The sequence below is a fragment of the Canis lupus genome, chromosome 20, assembly GCF_003254725.2.
Source record: "Canis lupus dingo isolate Sandy chromosome 20, ASM325472v2, whole genome shotgun sequence".
Classification (NCBI taxonomy): domain Eukaryota; kingdom Metazoa; phylum Chordata; class Mammalia; order Carnivora; family Canidae; genus Canis; species Canis lupus.
Window position 1 is genome coordinate 27,432,204 of NC_064262.1, and position 20,095 is coordinate 27,452,298.

The 20,095-nt window shown below is 42.2% G+C and overlaps 2 protein-coding genes across 5 annotated transcripts in view; one reads left to right on the plus strand and one right to left on the minus strand.

Annotated features, from left to right (window-relative positions):
- Positions 1 to 445: 445 nt before the first annotated feature.
- Positions 446 to 13,789, plus strand: PSMD6 (proteasome 26S subunit, non-ATPase 6). Of its 3 annotated transcripts, none has more exons than XM_025456466.3 (8): positions 446 to 692; positions 941 to 1,146; positions 3,702 to 3,847; positions 4,100 to 4,319; positions 4,429 to 4,537; positions 9,864 to 10,032; positions 13,371 to 13,448; positions 13,589 to 13,789. In XM_025456466.3, exons 1-8 carry the CDS (start codon positions 548 to 550, stop codon positions 13,683 to 13,685), a joined length of 1,170 nt encoding a protein of 389 aa, XP_025312251.1. In that variant the 5' UTR covers positions 446 to 547; the 3' UTR covers positions 13,686 to 13,789. The 3 variants fall into 3 exon arrangements, with proteins under 3 accessions (XP_025312251.1, XP_048954186.1, XP_025312252.1); XM_025456467.3 differs by having other exon boundaries at positions 454 to 692; positions 13,371 to 13,458; XM_049098229.1 differs by lacking the exon at positions 13,371 to 13,448 and having other exon boundaries at positions 453 to 692.
- The window catches only part of ATXN7 (ataxin 7), a 154,100-nt gene continuing 140,779 nt past the window's right edge, over positions 6,775 to 20,095 (minus strand). Inside the window, exons 13-17 of one of the 2 annotated variants that reach the window (XR_007404312.1) lie at positions 19,841 to 19,913; positions 19,089 to 19,123; positions 18,133 to 18,387; positions 14,372 to 14,443; positions 6,775 to 13,272 (exon numbers count right to left, since the gene is read on the minus strand). The gene's annotated coding sequence lies outside the window, so the exon portion shown is untranslated. Of the gene's footprint in view, positions 13,273 to 14,371; positions 14,444 to 18,132; positions 19,124 to 19,840; positions 19,914 to 20,095 lie in introns of both variants that reach the window. The other variant, XR_007404311.1, reaches the window with a different exon arrangement.

Sequence of the window (20,095 nt, forward strand, 5' to 3'; positions counted from 1 at the left end):
AATAGTTACCCAGATTGATAGCAGTTAAAGATTGATGAGACAAAATTTGGTACATAAACACAGTGGAGCCCTATGAGGTCATTAGAGGTGATGATGTCAATCCGTATTTATTGGCATGGAAAGGTATCTACACTATGTGGTGGATGAGTCACCCAGGGATCCCCGATGATGATGTTTTCAAGAATTTCAAAAGCCCGCCCGCCCCTAGACGTTTACGAGCAGAAAGACGGACTAGCTAAGCGTGGAGCGAGCGAGCGGGTCCGGGAGTCGGCCCGAGCCCGGATCCTGGCACCGAGCGAGGGAAAGCCACACGGGGGCGCCGGCGCGCAGGCCGCGCCGGGCGGTCCAAGCATGTCCAGCAGGGGGCGCTGCCGGCGGAGGCCCACCCGGGGCCGGCCGGAAGCCGGGCCGGAGGCGGCCGGGCGCCGTCGCGACTCCTCCCGCTTCCGCTGCCGCTGCCGCTGCCGCTGCCGCTGCCGCTGCCGCAGACGCCGCGGCCCCGCGCCGAGCCGCAGAGCGCCGAGCCGCGGTCCGCGCCGCCGCCGCGATGCCGCTGGAGAACCTGGAGGAGGAGGGGCTGCCCAAGAACCCCGACCTGCGCATCGCGCAGCTGCGCTTCCTGCTCAGCCTGCCCGAGCACCGCGGGGACGCGGCCGTGCGCGACGAGCTGATGGCGGCCGTCCGCGACAACAGTGAGGCCCGCGGGAGCGCCGAGTCAGCGGCCTAGGCCTGGGCTGGCCCCGGGGGGGGGGGGCGGACGGCAGGGGGGCGGCTCTGGCCGTGCGGGCCTCCCCGGCAGGCGGTGCCCGGGCTGCCCGGACGGGAGCGGGAGCCGCGTGCGAGGAGCCCCGGGGGGCGGGGGGTGGGGGGGCGAGGGGGCGCCGGCGCCGCCCCCGCCCCCGCCCGTGGGTAAGTCGGGGCCGCCCTCTCTGGCTCTCAGACATGGCTCCCTACTACGAAGCCCTGTGCAAATCCCTCGACTGGCAGCTGGACACGGACCTGCTCAATAAAATGAGGAAGGCCAACGAGGACGAGTTGAAGCGTTTGGACGAGGAGCTGGAAGACGCGGAGAAGAACCTGGGGGAGAGCGAGATCCGGGACGCCATGATGGCCAAGGCCGAGTACCTGTGCCGCGTCGGCGACAAGGTGAGTGGCCGTGGCGCGCGTCTCCGTGGGGCTCGCGCGGGACACCGGCTTCCGGGGCCGCCCGCTTCTCCCTCTCCTCCCGATCAGGCGCTCGGTCCCTACTAAATAAATAGCGTCTTTTTTTTTTTTTTTTTTTTTTTTTAATATTTTACTTACTTATTCACTAGAGACCCAGAGAGAGAGAGAGAGAGAGAAGCAGGCTCCATGCAGGGAGCCCGACGCAGGACTCGATCCCGGGTCTCCAGGATCACGCCCTGGGCTGAAGGCGGCGCTAAACCGCTGAGCCACCCGCGCTGCCCAAATAAATAACATTTTTTTTTTTTTTTTTAAAGATTTAATTTATTTATTCATGACTCAGAGACACACAGAGACAGAGAGAGAGAGAGGCAGAGACACAGGCAGAAGGAGAAGCAGGCTCCATGCAGAGAGCCAGATGCGGGACTCGATCACAGGTCTCCAGGATCACGCCCTGGGCTCAACCCCTGAGCCACCAGGCATCCCCTATAAATAACATCTTTAAGAAAAAATTTATTTTAAAAAAAATTTAAAAATTACCTTCTTTTTAAAAAATAATTGCAGAGGTAATGTGCTCACCTGGCCTAATGCAGCAGCACAAAAATGAGTGACAAAAAGTCGGTTTTCTTGCTACCCCCCCCCCCCCCTTCCTGGCCAGGTGTGTGTGTTCTGTGCTGTGTCCATGCCAGTAAGACCTTAAGGGCACTTGCAGAGATTTTTGTTGGTTTCCTGCTGTTACAAAGGTGGGATCATTCTCAGTGGTGCACACTTTTCTCACCTTGGCGGGAAGCATTGCTTCTGCTGAATTTGAAGAATTATCTCTACAAGTAATAGTCTCATTATAAGAAACTGAACATTACAGATAATGCTGAAGTTCTACTTGATTTTTATTTCCTAGCACCTCAAGGTAACCTTTTAGTTTTATTGTACATTTACAAGCACATAAATTAGGTAGTATTGTGTTTTTAAAAATTGTTTTTAGGGGCACCCAGCTGGCTTGGTCAGAGGAGCTTGTGACCCCTTGGTCTTGGAGTCATGGCTGTGAGCCCTATGTGGATATTACTTTAAAACAAACAAACACCAAAAATGTTTTGTTTTTTTTTAAAGTGAGACCATACTGTACTCAGGTGTTCCCATTTACTTTTTCATGCAGCATTGTATCAGGATCTTTCCACGTTAATGTACATGAATCTTGCTGATTCTGGTTAACTGCTAGCCAGTAGTCTGTTGTAGGGCTGTGCCAGTTTGCTTACCTCTTCAGCTGTTGATGGACACGTAGGTTTGTTTTCAGCTGTATTTGCTTGTACAAGACACTTTTGTAGAAATTTGATTGAATGTGTCTCCTGGGAGATAAATGCTAATGTTCTCTAGGGTATATTCTGGGAAATTCAATTGGTGGGACAAGGTTATGATCTCAGGTTGGTGAGATTGAGCCCCACAACCCCATGACTCACTTTGCACTCAGCGGGGACTCAGCTTGAGGATTCTCTCTCTCTCCTATATATATTCTTGCAAATGAATGAATAAATCTTAAAACAGCTACTAGTTTGTGTGGTTTTCTTGGATTTGAGGAATTTCAACAAGGACGTGCTTGAGTCAGCATTAGGAGTTATAAATTGGTGATGTGCCCATGTCATTTTCCATGTTTATTAAGTTGCATTTTTCTAAAAAAGAAGAGCTTTCTTTTTTTTATTCCTGTTTACTCTCATCTGAGATATTATTTACTGTTACCTAATGGATTTTTATCATTCACTGTGTTACCACTGATCACAGTCATTACTCTTTCATGGTGCTCATCTTGTTACAGGCGTGTTAGTGGGAGCTCCTTCAAGAAGGCTTCTTTGTTGGACATCTCCTTGGTCTTCCTTATTTTCTCATATAGCTGGCTATTATAGGCTCACCTGTTATTTTTACTCTCCAAACCTGGAATCATCCATTTCTCCAAGGATCCTTGGTTTTAGTGTGTGGGGGGAGGTGTATTTAGAAACGAAGATCTGTGTGTCAGCTGTGCCCATTACTGTCTTGCGAGCCCATATTACTTATGAGGTGTAACTTCTATAAAACAAACCCAGACGCATACTAAGAAGTATTACATAGTCAAATGATTTTATTCATGTTTGTGTTTTTTAAAGCAGTAGGAACATTTTATTCTACATACTTTGACAGACCAGTGTGTTTAAATCCTCCTTTGTATTCTCATAGTCAGTGACTAAGAGAAAAAAATGCTGAATATGTGGAAGAAAGAATGTTGAAACGATTATGAATAGATTGTGAATGTTTTTCGTATATTATTTTTTAGAATGTTAAGTATATGCTTAAGTATGTCTGATGTATTTTTTATATTTTATACAAGTGGAGAGAAAAGTATAATGAATCCCCATGCAGTGGTTACCTGCTTCCACAGTTATCAGTTCATGGGTATCTTATTTTATCCCTACTCCTACGTTTTCCCTGTATCTCTTCCTAAGAGAATTCCAGACAGCTGATAGTGTTTGAAACTTTTAACCTTTTCTCACCCGTTGCCTTGGTTCTCTTGACAGGATGGTGCTCTGACAGCCTTTCGCAAGACATATGACAAAACTGTGGCTCTGGGTCACCGTCTGGATATTGTGTTCTATCTTCTTAGGATTGGATTATTTTATATGGACAATGATCTCATCACACGAAACACAGAAAAGGCCAAAAGGTATTTTTTAATGATGGCAATATATTCCCTATAAATTACACTAAAAAAAAAAAGAAACCAATGTAAGAAATTGGCTTGTTTTATTTACAACTAGTAAATTAGGTCAGATAATTGATGTGCTTATTTAGTAAAATATTTTCTTTAAATATTTCCTTGTAGCTCAAGTTGTTTTCTGTTTGAAAATAACACAAAACTTTAAAAAAGTGGCCTTGTCAGTTTCTAGATTGTGACCTTACTATTTTTTATTTATAGCTTAATAGAGGAAGGAGGAGATTGGGACAGGAGAAACCGCCTAAAAGTTTATCAAGGTCTTTATTGTGTGGCTATTCGTGATTTCAAACAGGCAGCTGAACTCTTCCTTGACACAGTTTCAACATTCACATCCTATGAACTTATGGATTATAAGACCTTTGTGACTTACACGGTCTATGTCAGCATGATTGCTTTAGAAAGACCAGATCTCAGGGAAAAGGTAATGACTAAATCTTTAATACTTCTATTTAGAAATTACTCTAGGCTTTTCTATCCTAAATAAACATGAAAGTGTACATTTGGGGTTTTTTTGTTTTTTTTATTTGTAGGTGATTAAAGGAGCCGAGATCCTTGAGGTGCTGCACAGCCTTCCAGCGGTCCGGCAATACCTATTTTCACTCTATGAGTGTCGTTACTCTGTTTTCTTCCAGTCTTTAGGTAAGGATAGAGCTGCTCATTTCAGTGATCTGTCTTGTCTTAATTCTGATCCTGTATGCAGATAACAAAGATGTCTCTTCACATCTGTGACAAATATACTGTGCAAGTCTTTGCTGCAGGTCTTTGGTTAGTGTGGCTAAATGTTTTGCCCCCGCCCCCTTTTTTTTAGAAGAGGGGCTTAGTGGGGATCCCTGGGGTGGCTCAGCGGTTTAGTGCCTGCCTTCGGCCGACAGTGTGATTCTGGAGTCCAGGATCGAATCCCACATCAGGCTCCCTGCTGGAGCGTGCTTCTCCCTCTGCCTAGGTCTCTGCCTCTCTCTGGGTTTCTCATGAATAAATAAAATCTTAAAAAAGAAAAAGAGGGGGTTAGCAGACTGTGACTTGTTTTTATATGGCCCGAGAGGTAAGATTGATGTTAACACTGTTAAAGGTTTGTTTAAAAAAATATTTTTTCTAAGATTTATTTATTTTAGTGAGCAGGGGGAGGGGCAGAAGGAGAGGGAGATAGAGAATCTCAAGCAGCCTCCACAATGAATGTGGAGGCAGATATGGGACTCGATCTCAGGACCCTGAGATCATGACTTGAGCAGAAACAAAGAGACTCTTAACCAACTGAGCCATCCAAGCACCCTCGTGCATATTCTGTTTTTAAGCAGGTTTTTGCCTGTGTTTAAGGAGTGCTTACTCCATGCATAAAAGGCTGTTTCCTGAGAATTCATACTATCCCTCTGTATGTGGGAAGAAGGCCCTTTAGGCATGATGAGTCACCTGCTTGGCCTCATCTCATATTTATACACAGGTGCATTTGCACATGAGATCATATTGCAGAATTATTGTTCATCCTTTTTTATGCTTGCTGCTTGCCTGGTCATTACTCTGCTCAGATGTGGGGCTCTTAACCTTCTTCCTTCAGTCAGAATGAATCCCTTCCCTGCATTCCTGGGGAGCTTTTATTTTATGCCCCCCCTTTTTATTGAGATATAAATTCCATAAAGTTCACCGGTTTCAAGTGTAAAATTTGGTGGCCTTATTATCTTGATGAGGTTGTGCAGTCATCATCACTAATTCCTGAACATATTCACTGCAAAAAGGAAATCTGTACCCATTGAGCAGTCAGTTCCCATTCCTCCCCCAGCTACCACTGGTCTATCTCCATGGATTTGCATCTTCTTACTCTGACAACTGATATGAATGGCATCATATCTTTGTGGCATTTTGTGCCTGGTTTCTTTTCCCTAACACTTCCATGGGTCCTCTGTTGTGGCATGTATTAGTGCTCCATGTAGTTTTTGCAGATGATGCTCCATTGTATGGATATACCACATTTTTTTTTTTTAAGATTTATTTATTCATGAGAGACCCAGTGAGAGAGGCAGAGACACAGAGGAAGAAGCAGTCTCCATGCAGGGAGCCGGACATGGGACTCGATCTCGGGTCTCCAGGATCAGGCCCTGGGCTGAAGGCGGTGTTAAACTGCTGAGCTACCCGGGCTGCTCAATACACCAACATTTTAAAAATCCTTTTATCCATTGATGGATATCTGGATTGTCTCCCCTTTCTCGCTGTATAGAACACTTGTGTACTTTTTGTGTAGACCTATGGTTTCAGTTCTCTTAGGTGTGTATATATTTAGTAGTGGAGCTGCTGGGTCATATGGTAACGCTTCGATTAACTTTTTGAGGAACTGCTAACCTGTTTTCTAAAGCAGTTACACCCCACCAGCAGTGTGTGTGTTTGTCTCCTCACATCCCGTGCTTGTTGTGTCTTTGATTATAGGCATCTTGGTGGGTGTGAAGTGGTATCTGGTGGTTTTGATTGACATTTCTCTGACTCATCTCTATGATGTTGAACTTCCTTTGTGTGCTTTTTGGTTAAATGCCCCATTTTTAAAATACTACATTATTTTGTGATTCTGTCTTAACAGTTTGTCCCTTCTCCTAACTGGTATTGGGAGCAGAATGTTTTTTGTTTTTTTAATCTTCATAACGAACTTGACAGTAGCTCATTGCCTATATATTATTGAGTGCTTGTGCAAATCTGTTGTATTAATTACATAATTTAAAACTGAGGGGAAAAAATGGTATCCTTGTATATGAAATTCATGGCTTTGGGAAACCTTTTGAATTGTTAAGGTATTAACCTCTTTCTACTCTTCCCATTTCTTTTTTTTTTTAATTTTTTTTTTTTTATTTTTTTATTTATGATAGTCACAGAGAGAGAGAGAGAGAGAGAGAGGCAGAGACACAGGCAGAGGGAGAAGCAGGCTCCATGCACCGGGAGCCCGATGTGGGATTCGATCCTGGGTCTCCAGGATCGCGCCCTAGGCCAAAGGCAGGCGCCAAACCGCTGCGCCACCTAGGGATCCCACTCTTCCCATTTCTGATAGCAATCTTTTATTTGAACACGATGGATGAAATTTTTCTCTCTACCAAATTTATGTTTTTCAGAAATTTTAAATGCAGAAGACAGGATAGTTAGATTTTCTTTTATGGCAGAGTCATCATTATTCATATCATTTATTCCCTCTAGTGTAGGGAGACCTGTAGTGTTTACTTCCTTTTTTTTTTTTTTTTTTGTTTACTTCCTTTTGTAAGCCTTTTTCCTTCCCCAAATAGTTGTAGTATGTGTACTTTAATATATTTCATTTGAAAAAGGAAACTGCATCCTTTCCTAGGTAAAACCCGATTGCTTTGAAAAAAATTTTTTTGAACTTTTTATTTATTTATGATAGTCACAGAGAGAGAGAGAGAGAGAGAGAGAGGCAGAGACACAGGCAGAGGGAGAAGCAGGCTCCATGCACCGGGAGCCTGATGTGGGATTCGATCCCGGGTCTCCAGGATCGCGCCCTGGGCCAAAGGCAGGCGCTAAACCGCTGCACCACCCAGGGATCCCTGCTTTGAAAATTAAAAATAAATTGAAAAAGTCCTGCTCCCAGATCTATAACACGTTTGCTCACAGAATTCTTCCAGAGATGATAACCATTTTGAAATTTTGTTACATATTTTTCCAAACCTTTTGTTCATTTACACGTGCTTTAAGAAATGGAAAACAATATACCAAAAAACCCAAGGTTATATGTACACATGGAAAAATTTTACCCAGTGTCCTATAAAGACGACAAAGGCTCTTTGCTAACTAGTGATTGCCAGGGTTCTTTTCTCTAGAGGTGACTCCCACTATCAAGTTTCAAGCGTGTCCTTCAGAGACATTTGTATCTGGAGATACAAGCACGTAACACTATTAAACATACGTGGGTGTATTTTACATGCTGTTTTCCAGGTAGCTTTTCTCTCTTCATAATATAATGCAAATATCGTTTCATGACTCTATAAAAATAGTCATTGAGTCAGTAAGTATTTTTAAGTAGCTGTCATGTATCAGACACTGTGTATGTAGTGGCAGATCAAACAGGTGGAGCTCCTTGGAGCTTCTAGTTATCCTTTTAAAAGACCTTCTATTTCAGTGTGTTGGATGTGCTAGAATTTAGACTTTACTGCTAAAAAAATATGTTATTTTTCTCCTTTGTGAGCAACTTTGTTTTGAACATTGTGTTATAATTCATCTTTTCTACTTCCACTTACTTCCTTAGGAAAACCAAGAAGGTGAATTTTACAAAGTGTAAATACATTACATCTTGATCACCGTTGCCCTCCAGAAATATTGTGCTAATTTACATTTGCACAATTTTTTAATTGAAGTGTCAGCTTTGGGTGTACAACACAGCAATTTGATATTTATATATATTATAAAATGATTACCTTATAACCTAGTTACCATCTGTCACCATACAAAGATCATACCTTACTGACTATATTCCGTATTGTATAATACATCCCGTGATTTATTTTTATGTATAGTTCCAGTTTCTCTCAATTTACATCAGTTCTTTTTAAAGATTTTATTTTTAAGTAATCTCTACACTCAATGTGGGACTCAAACTCATGACCTTAGGATCAATAATCACCTGCTCCTCTGATCCAGGCACCCTTCAATTTACATCATTTGAAGAGAGCCTTTCCCCTACCAATCTGAGAGGAGAAGAATAATATTTTACTCATTTCTTGCTTGTTTCCAAGGATAGTTTTTATTGAGTCTTTTTTTAATGGCACATAAGTGATAGAAGAGTTTTATGTTCGGCTTATGAATGTGACATCCTCACCATGACCAAGAAACATTTTTCTTCCCATTCTCTTCCATAGGTTTTCTTGCTTTTTTTTTTTCCAGTTTACTGAGATCTGACAGATAACATTGTAGAAGTTAAAGCTGTACAGCATAATGACTTGACATTTATGTATTTCTTTTATCATTTGTGAGAAGGAGCATCCTCTCATTTTTAAGGCTATCAGTTTCCATGTTGCTAAACCATGTGTTTCCTTACTTGTCTTAACGTCTTTTGATGTTGACCAACCTCTGCATCTTGCCACAACTTCATTCTCTTGAACAGTAACACACCCTTGTTTTCCCCAGACATAACACATCATCCTTTGTTGTGACTGCCTCAGACTTGGTCATTGCCCTTGTCACCATCTTTATTTTGTCTTCAAATACAACTGGATGGCAGTAATTACTAAATTCATGTCTCCAGCCCCAAACTTTCCAGTGAGTGCCAGACTAATGCCTAAATGTTTCCTTGGTATCTTCATTGGATGTCTGATAGGTGAATCCACTTTATCACTGAAATCTCCCTTGCCCTGCCCTAAGTAAAAAGTCTCCAAAACCAGAAAACAAAAATTCTTCTCCAGGGATTTGCTTCTTGTTAAAGCCAGAAACACAAGTATATTTTTTATCTTGCTCACCTTCCACATCCCCTTGCTGCATTATACTGTATCTGTCATCCTTTCTCTTCTGGGGCTGAGCCTGGCTCTTACTGACTTGAGACTTTACAATATTTGCATTGCTCTGTACCTCCTGCTGTTTGGCTCCTCAGAGATCTTCCCTATCCACTCCAATCCAGGGGAAGGCCTCCTCCTGGTCCTCATGTTACTCTTTTATTTCCTATGCAGAAATTTGTTACTAAGAGTATCTTGTTTATTCATTTATCTCTGCTCTTTGAAATTTAGTTTCTGTGGCAGCAGTGATCTTTTCTTTTGGCTTACTGCCATATCCTATTAAGAGCAATGATACATAGTAGTTCTTTAGTAATTTGTATTTCTGTGGATTGCTCATCAGTATCCTCTGAGTTTTACCATTCAGGCTTTTTCTTAGTGAATTTTTTTTTTTTTTTTTTTAGTGATTTCTAAGAGCTGTCTATAATCAAGGCTGTTAATTCTTACATTATAAATATGTTCTCCACCTTATCCCTTATAATTTGTCATCTTCATTGCAGCTATTGTGGAACAGGAAATGAAAAAGGACTGGCTTTTTGCTCCTCATTATCGATACTACGTAAGAGAAATGAGAATCCATGCATATAGCCAGCTGTTGGAATCGTATAGGTCACTGACTCTTGGCTATATGGCAGAAGCCTTTGGTGTTGGCGTGGAATTCATCGATCAGTAAGTTTAAATAATATTACGTTAATATATTATTAGAACAATCATTTGTCATCTTTGCCTTCATGATGTGCCCCCTTTTATTGACAGATGGGGAAACCGAGTTGTAGAATGGTTAAGTGATTTTACAAAAGGGCATCAAGTGAGTTAACACAATAGTGTTCTGTCCCTTTTTTCTGGACTGCACTGCTGCTATAGTAAAGAGTCCTAAGGTCGCATTTTCTCTTGTAAGGCTTTCATTGGTTTTGGTTGCTGCTGCGGTTCTGGTCACGTTAAAGATGGGACTTTTAGCCTTTAATCAGTGATTCATTAAATACTAACCCATTACTGTATGGTTGGCATTGTTTTAGGTTCCTGTCGTCATGGTCTTTAATATTTGATAGTCTTTATATGGGGATAGTTAGCAACTAAACAAATATATAAGGTAATTTTGGATAGAAATTAATCTCCGGAGATTACAAAATGAAATAGAAAGATACATGGCTGCAGTGTAGTGGTAGCGGCTGGAGGAGGACAGTTGTGGGAAAGTCAGGCAGTTGTATATTTGTGCAGGGCCTGGTAGGCCATGGTACGGAGCTTGGGTTTTAATCTAGGTCCTTTGGAAAGCCACTGAAGGATTTTAAGCATGAGTGATATGATTTCATGCTGTATCTTTACAGACTGCAAGGGGACAGGGGGATTAGTTGGGCTGTTCAGTACAGTAGCTGATGGAGATACCATGGTGGCTTCTAGGGTGGTGGCAGTGCAGTGTGGGAGTACATATTCAGAATATGTGCAGTTAAATTTTGTTGTAACCAAAAAAGAAGCTGTGGCCAGATTATCATAGTTCAGAATGAGCATACCTCGGAGTCATTGAATTGGACTGAAGTGCCGGAGAAATTGATATATCCACAGATGCCGCCTTGTGGGCCTTTAGACCGGATGTTGTTGCATTTTTAAGGTTTCTGTAAGAGGCTAAAGAAAAAAGTGCTTTCCCAATGGAAGAAGTGGCACAAATAAATATAGGACCATGTTTTTGAAACCAGTAGTCTAGTTGTACTGGATAGAGTGTGTCGCGGTATATACAGGAACTGAGACAAGAAGTGTTTTAAATGCCAGGCTAAGGAGTTAAGCAACTTGTGTAGAGTCTTGTCGAAAGCCTCAAGTCTGGTGAGGCTAGGCATGGGCAGCAGCAGTTGTGCTGTCAGCATCCATATACCCACAGTCAGGCTCTTAGAGTGGGATGGGTATTGTCCTACTAATCTAAGCAGAGGGCATTCTTGCATCAGAGTTTGTCTCTAGAAGCTTGTTTGGAAAGTCAGAGCCCTTTCAGAGGTTTCCCCATCTTAGGTTTGGGTGGGATTAGGAAGGCTGCTGGTGGTTAAATCTTGTCTGATTCTCTGAACCTCAGCCCCAGAATAATAGTTGCAAAAGAGTTAGCAGCTCCCTGTGGAGATGGAACTATTTAAGGTACAGGAAAATGAACACAAGTTTAGAAAGCCACTCAGTATATAACTCAAAAACAATTGAAAATTGGATCCAGATATATTTTGATGGAGAATATAACTATGTTTTAAGTGTGTGCTAGTTTAGGATGACTTCTAGCTTAAAATCTTCCAAAAGCATAACTTTTTTGTCTTTCAAGATTTTTGAAACTCATAACCAGATATTCCAAAATTATACATACCCTTACTAAAAACATTTAATGCTTTTTCATTCTTTAAGTAATAAGAATTAGTTCCTTTTCATAGAATTTTTTTTTCATTGACACAGCTGGTACAGAAGGCGTAGTGGGTCATTCACCACTGACTACCAGGGGCAATTAGTTATGATACTTGATATTTCTAAAGCACAAATCTAAGTAACACACTTTCTCATCCAATGATATTTGTCTCTGACCTTCAACACTGTACAATGGCATTTCCTTACAGCTCGGAATTTTAGTGAAATTGATCTTTTTTGTGTATGTACTTTTTTTTTTAATGATAGTCACACAGAGAGAGAGAGAGAGGCAGAGGGAGAAGCAGGCTCCATGCACCGGGAACCCGACGTGGGATTCGATCCCGGGTCTCCAGGATTGCACCCTGGGCCAAAGGCAGGCGCCAAACCGCTGCGCCACCCAGGGATCCCTACTTTGTGTTTTAATGAGCCATTTGTCTGGTTTGTTGTTGGTTTTTTTTTGTTTTTGTTTTTGTTTTTTTTTTGCAAGCTCATCTGTCTACATGGTTGTTTAGTCCTATGTGGACATTCTATTTTCTTGCATAGTTTCTAGGATTTGTTATAATTAGGTTGCTTCAAAACTAAATGAGCCCTTTCCCCTGGATTTTGTTAGAAATTTGTTTAGGATTTGTGCTAGGATCCAGATGTTTTACTATCTGGGAGAGTAATGATTTTTATGTTAAAGGCATCATCTTTCCATTTAATCTCTTTGGTAGCATCGTAAAGTCTTCATACAGTTTTTAAAAATATTTTATGTATTCATGAGAGAGAGAAAGAGACAGGAGCAGGCTCCATGCAGGGAGCCCAACGTGAGACTTGATCCCGGGACTCCAGGATCACACCCTGGGCTGAAGGCGGCGCTAAACCGCTGAGCCATCTGGTCTGCCCTTCATACAGCTTTTGTTCCTTTTTCCTCATTGTTGGCAGACCATCCTTGATAGTGAGTCAGTTTTTATGTGTGAGGTTTGAGTCATAACTACATAGATATTCAGAAATATCTTTGTCACAACAGACTAATACTGGCTGTGCATTCCTGATCCTTATTTATTGGGGCTTATTCTTTAGTCTTTATTTTTAAAGATTTTATTCGTGAGAGACACAGGCAGAGGGAGAAGCAGGCTTCATGCAGGGTGCCCGACATGGGACCCGATCCAGAGTTTCCAGGATCACACCCTGGGCTGAAGGCAGGTGCTAAACCGCTGAGCCACCCAGGCATCCCCTTATTCTTCAGTCTTAAAGTAATTTGGAAGCTTTTTTTCCTTCCATGTTCTGAAGGATTTTGAACTCCTATCATGAGGTGACCCCCCATACACACACCCAAGATATCTTATTTTTCTGCCTCCAAGTTTTTCTCTGAAGCTCTAAAGATGTGCTTATGAATGATTTCATTCTTAGACACCTACACTCAGTATGAATTTGCTGCTTTTTCCAGTAAGTGATTTTAATCTCTTGGGATGATCCCACAGATCCTGCAGTGTGCCAGCAAAGATCTTCTCAGCTGCTGCATAGTCAAGAGTGCAGGCTGGAAGCCAGCTAAATGGTTACCTTGAGAGAGTGGAAGCATGTATTTAGTGCACTATGTTTTTTTAAGAATTTTGTATAAGGCTCACGCTAATGCCCTTTTCCCCTCCTCTTAATTATAGAGAGCTCTCCAGATTTATTGCTGCAGGGAGACTACACTGCAAAATAGATAAAGTTAATGAAATAGTGGAGACCAACAGGTACTGCAAGGTTTGTGTGTCATTTGTGTGTTAGAATAAGGGGCATTCTTAAGTGTTATCTTTTAAAAGTAGGTCAGTTCTTGTTATGGAATATAATGTGACTGGTAAATAATTCATTTTTTTCTTGTATTTATTTATAGACCTGATAGCAAGAACTGGCAGTACCAAGAAACTATCAAGAAAGGAGATCTTCTACTAAACAGAGTTCAAAAACTTTCCAGAGTAATTAATATGTAAAACCACGTAAACGAGGGATTTCCTTTAGAGATAACTATTTGGAATTTTTATAGCTTACTTTACCCAGTTCAGCTGAATAAATACTGCATTGTTGTTTCTTTCAATTTACTTTTTTCTTATTAATATATATATACCTTTTAAAGATGGGGTCCAGAAATTTTAAAATAATGTCACTTTTATGTCATCTGAACATCTCTGGCTTACTCAGAGACTGTAGTGCCTGGGTTCAAATCCGAACAGTAAAACAGGTACAAGTCTCTTGAATTTTAGAAGTATAGTAGTCCATAACTAAACACAGTGTCTCCCACTTAGTATACAACAGACAGGACAAATAAAATGGAGGCTCACATAACCCTGGATTCCAGAATCTACCGAAAAAAAAAAAAAAAAAAACAAAACCCTATGTCAATAGTAGCAGTGGGATCTTTTTTCCCCAACAACCAACCACAGTCAGAGAAACAAAGTTGTTCCTTGTTTTTCTCTTAAGTGTAAGCTCAGTGAGTCAAATGGGAATAAGTGCTAGGAAAAAAGAAATCTAAAACCAGATTAAAGGAGACAGTGAAGTAGGGTGTGATGGGTTGTCACAGAAGGCCTCTGCTAAGGTGACATTTAGAAGGAGAATATCTGGGAGAAGGAGAGAAAGTCACTGCAGGTTTTAAGCAGAGGAAAGGCCTGATTTGACTTACCTTTTTAAGTGTCACTGACTGCAGGAGATGCCTGATACTGGTGTCATGGACCCGGGGGGGCAGCTGGGTTTGCTGCAAGATTAGAATGGGGGAGAGGGTGAGAAAAAGTCTGGGATGATCCCAGGCTTTTGGATCCTGACTCTGACATAGAAGTTTTGGTGGAGCTGAGTTAGAATGGGAAATGGCATTTTTACTGTAGAAGGAAGGGGAGAGAAGTATGCTCTTTTTAGTTTACATGGTGTTTTAGTTATATGCTGATTGGAATCATTTGTTAACATCAGAGAAGAAAACCTCTTAGTCCATGGAAAATAATTTGATACAATTCAACATTCATTCATGACAAAAGCCTACGTAGACTAGAAATAAGGCTAGGAAATCAAAGCACGATTGCCAAGGACACCCTTAATGGCAACGTGTTGGCAGGATTACCTCAACTATCCTCAGGATGGTACTGCAGGAGGGGCTGTGGGATGACCTGGCAAGGAAAGCAACGCGCCTGGAGCTGTGCACTGAGCAGTTTCCTGCAGGCGTGGAAAGTGCTGCATATGCCTTAAGCATTTACGAATATCCACTTATGCATTTCCAAAAATGCTTATGTATTAAAAACTTTAACAATGATCCACTATAATTTCTTAAAGAAAATGTGACTATAAGGACTCTACAGACTTGTGATCCTGAAAATCCAGGCAATTTGTTAAATCCAAGTCATTGAGAAGAACTCTGTGTTCCTTGTGTCCATTTAAAAATTACAAGAGTTGTTCCTAGCAAATTGACTCATTGTAGTTCACACTAAAGGGAAAAAAGTAGGAGTGAAATGTCAGTTTCTTAAAACAGGCTTTTCCCTGGACTCCCACCTCTAAGACCATTGGGACCGATGCAGTCACAGAGCAATTCTGGCTTTTCATTCAAGGCTTAGGCTTATTCTTGGTTTAGACAGGAAATTCTCAAAACTCTCCCCTGGGTTGCTTAAAATGTACTTGATTTTATTTTTCTTTCACTACTTCAGCCCAACTGCCTTAAATTAATAGGTGAAGAAGACAGGTAAGAGAAGCTAAAAGAAACAAGTGCTATCCATTCCCAGTGCATGATAGGAAAACTGAAAACTCAGGAGTTGATAAAGATCTAGTAGAATAAAATACAAAGGAAACTACGGATTTGAGGTGAGGGAGTCCTATTTTTTGCCTTTTTCTGAAAAATAATGTAAGCTAACGGCAAAAAAATTGAAGATTTTTCAGAAATTGAAAAAAGGTGGTTTGCTTTGTGGCTCTACCTGGCATGGATAGCTACTGTCAACTCTCCACATTTAATCCTAGGCATATGTAGTTTTTAATACAAAACTGGAGTCTGTTACACATTTTAATAAGTTATTCTATGTAATCACAAATCCCAGGGGAACACTGTTAACTTCAAAGTATCAGTTTGGAGGTGAAAATAAAGTTAGAATCCAACATAGGCTTTTTAAATGAGGCCATATGGAATGGGGGACATAGCACTTACACTAAAGCTAGAAAAACCAAATTTTGGTCCCAGCTCTCCCCATACCTGCTGCCTGATGCTGGGAGAAATGAGGCTTATGCAGTTAGTTCACCTTCGTGACTACTAAAGCACTACACACGAAAGCAGTATACCACAGCATGTATGTCTTAGCACACTGAATGTTAGTAGAAAAGCTCCTGTCACATGACGAATAAATTGGGCCACCTCAGCCAGCTTGTATAGGATAAGCTGAAAATTTGAGGTTTTTTGTATTTGATCTGGAGATTAAACTGAGGTTTTTAACAAATACACGTTCATTACATAATTATGGAATGCTGTCTGCCTTATGGACAGGTGAGTATTTTAAACCCGATAAAAGCCTTGTCAGAAATTTTAGGTCCAGGCCCATGGTTCCCACAGGTGGGGATCAAAAAGCTCAAAAAACCAAAGCCAGGATGGCGAACGATGCCTCCTAAGGACACAAAGTTGCATAGTGGTTGCCTACAAGCCCTCCCTTCCCCCAGTTAGTTTTCAAGATAAACACTCATTTTTGGTCATCATCAGAAAACTAAAAATCAGCTATCCAGCTTCTGTGGAATAAGGGACAGATTAGGCTGACTCTGGGCTCCATTTCCCAGTCACGCTGCAACACAGCCTGCTGACACCAGGGGCATTGGAGCTTCTAGTTTGTGCATCACCACCCCCGTGCCGCCATGGTGTACACGGTTTATGATTGAACACATTTAGTCCTTCAGTAATCCGACCAAGCACTGGTATTAACTGATCAGGTTACTGATAATTAGTAAATTGCGTAGCTTTGAATTAATCCTTGGTGTTTTTAACCTGTCTTCTAAAGAGGATTAATAGGCTGATAATTGGAATACTAGGTTTCCCCATGATTAGGAGAGCGAAAGGAGGGGAACTCAATCTCCCGCTTTCCTGATGCTGTACAAATTACAAATTGTAGCAAAGCTGCCACCTCCACAATGGCAATGGGGGAATAAAGTTCAATCTCTGTCTGGAAAAAAATGTGAAAACCTTGATTAAGCAGTAACGTGGGTTTCAAAGGTAGAAAACCACAGGTCTGCATTACTCTTGTGTTTCTGAAGGCCTACAAAAGATATTAAGAATCGTAGCACTTTGGTCCAGCCCACCATAACCTTGAAATACACGGTCAAGGGGGAGGGTTACCTTTGGTCATTCAGAAAACTTTGCAATAGTTTCCCCTGTACAGACTAGTGGTGAGAAGTAAAAGGGACAACCTGCCAAGGAATGATCTGCCTCAGCGTAGCTGCTACACCCTGAGACTGCCTCAGGGAAGTGACCACTGTAGTCAAGACCGCCAGTAGGTGGCGTCCTGACAACTTTAGCAACCCCCTTCGGGTTCACCAGTGTCCAGGCTGATGAAACACTTGGGTTTTGAGGATTCTGCATTTCTTGACGTCCTCCTCTGGCTTAGAGGCTCTTCATTCATATAGACCTCAGGAACTTGGAGCCAACGCTAAGTCCGTGGTTTCCCACTCGGCTGCTCTCTCCTGACCATGGGCTTTCCACCCTCATTCAAAATGCTTTCTCTTTGAAGCTGCTCACCACCCACCTATACCACCAACTCACTGTGTTCACTGCCCTCAGACCTCCAAGCTGCTCTATCCTACTCACACCAGACCCAGCAGCTGGCTCTGTTTTCCTCTCAACCCCAACTACTTTGGAACTGGCAACCTACACAGTCAGACCCTCGCCTCGCAGTTTCTTAGCCTGAACTTCAGTGCTCTTTTCCCCCAGACCACTTCTACCCTCTGCTGTGGTCTCACCCAGGACCCAGGAATCCCAAGCACCTCTGAACAGCTGCTGTTTCCGGAACTGTTCCTAGAAGTGCTATGCCACTAGCATAACTCCGTAACCCGGGTCCACCTCTATCAGCCTCTCTTCCATTACCAGCCATAGGGAATTGAACATGGACTTAGCTCTGTGACCAGGATTAAATCACTTAACTTGTCTCATCACAAACAAGTTACCTGGTAGGAAGACTTAAGACTTATCAAGAGGGCAATTACAAATAAATGTCTTGAGAACATCTGCAAGGATTCACTACATGGCAGCTTCCAGTCCTATTCCTTGAATTCCCCAATCAAGGCCGTCATCAATGACTTAGCCATACCCTCAGATGTTTTCATTCCTTGGCAAGCTCCCTGCCCAAGTTCTAACTTTTCCACTCAACTAATACCTATTGTTCCAATTATCCTGGAGAAAGATGCAGGAGGAAAAACAAAAAACAAAAACATTACCTGAGTGGGTTGGTAAGGTTAATTACAATGGAGTCAACTGTCTAAACTTCTAGCCAAATGTCTTCATTTCAACCTCATCTTCTTCACCAAAAATACGCTGCTTCTCCAGGGTTTTTCATCTTGGGATTTCTTCTTTCCCTGGGCCATGGAGGATGGACTTTAGGTTTGTGACGTCCTGGACATGAAAAATAAAATGTGGTGTGTCTGTGCCTCTGGCAGAGAGAATCCATACTCCTTTCATGCAGTTCTCAGAATCTGTGAAAGAAAGAAAGAAAAAAAAAAAAAAAAGATGAAGAACCACTGATCTGACTGACGTGAATTCACAGCCCGGCAATGCTACCAGTAGTTGTGGAACCGTAGGCAAGACACTTCACTTCTTAGATGTTCCCCATCTACAGGGCTGTGATAGCAAATGCCTACCTGTAGGGGCTGTGAGAGATCGTGTCTGTGAAATGCTTCAGTGAGCATTTTAAGCATCCAACTAGATGGGCATTATTTTAATAAAATAATAAGCCAAATCTAATAGTTACCTATTTTCCCTAAGTAAGCTCATGCTCCCATGACCTCCCTTACCACCTAAGAATGAAAGACAACCCTTCCTTCTACAGCGCACACCTTTCTCTTAAGCTCCATCCAGACTGTACATAGAGCCACTGGATACTAAATTTGAGTTTCCCAGTGGCTACTCAGGATCATCATTGTAGGTTTTTTCTCCTTTGTCGTATATCATCTATATAGGGCTCATCAACCAGCTTGGTATTATTATCTTGGATTCAACCTTCCCCTTAACGTTCAACATAATTAGGCCTCAAGACCTATTGGTTCTACCTTTAAAGTATCTCTGCCATCAGTTCTCCATTTATCCCCAGAGTCACCGCCTTGGTTTGGAAACTCAGTAGCTCTTACCTGGATTATTACGACAGCACTGTAACTTATCTTTGTCCCAAGGTTCTCACCTGTCCGTGCTGTCCTCCGTAGTTACTGGAGGGCCCTTAAGTGATGGGGATTTAAAAAAACAAAAACAGGATTAAATTATGTGTTTGATTCTCCCCTTCATCCTGAAAACTTTTTCCTTTGGCTCAGTATCACCCTCTCCTGAAAAAGAACCTCTGCTAGTGCCACATTTGGTCCCTGGGCTTTGGCTGTGGAAAAGAGGGGAGGAAGTGCCAAGAATCACTTAGCCTTACGAAGTGAAAGACAAGTTTAATTAAACCCCATTACCAACAGGAGCAAGAGTTTCTTACTAGAAAGAAAGGACTGAGTAGAAAGTATGGTAAGAAGGAGGAGCACTGTAGGCTTAATTTAGGAGAGATCTTTTTGATTAAGATGGGGAGGGGGAGGAGGAAGAAGAGGGAAAGGTATAAAGGATGAGGTGTTAGGCAAAAGGGAGGAAAGTGCATGAAAAAGGAAAAGAGATTAAATGCTTTGTTTTTCTGGCCCCCAGGAAAGATCTGAATGGCTTTTACTTTTGGCACCTGCAGCATGTTTGCAATGGGCCCTGGGAATCTCTGGGCTCTGACAGTTACATTTGGTTAAAGTGTATTCCTGAGGATGAAGGTCCCATGACCCCCTGAGGTCCTTGACAATCTGGTCCCAACTTATGCAACCCTTCAGCCCCCTCCTTTCCAGACGCTTCACCCAGAATGGTTCTCTTCCATATTATTCCCCAGCTGTGCATGCCCCGTCTGCTCCTTCTGCTGACACTGACCTTCCTACTCTGCCTTCCTGCCAAGCCCCTTTCCTTGAATCGGGAGAGTCCCTGCTGTCCACAGCCAGGTTACCTAAAGGGGAATGGACGGTAAAGAGGGTTAAGAAACCGAGTGAACCTCTTCCCAGGAAGTTTCAGAAGGGCTCCTAAGGTGAAAGGAGCTTATTAGAAACGGTTTTAGGGAGCTGGTGGATCTAAAGGAGGGAATGGGAAGTGCATCGCAGGGTGGGGGTTGAAACCAGACTGACTCTTCCA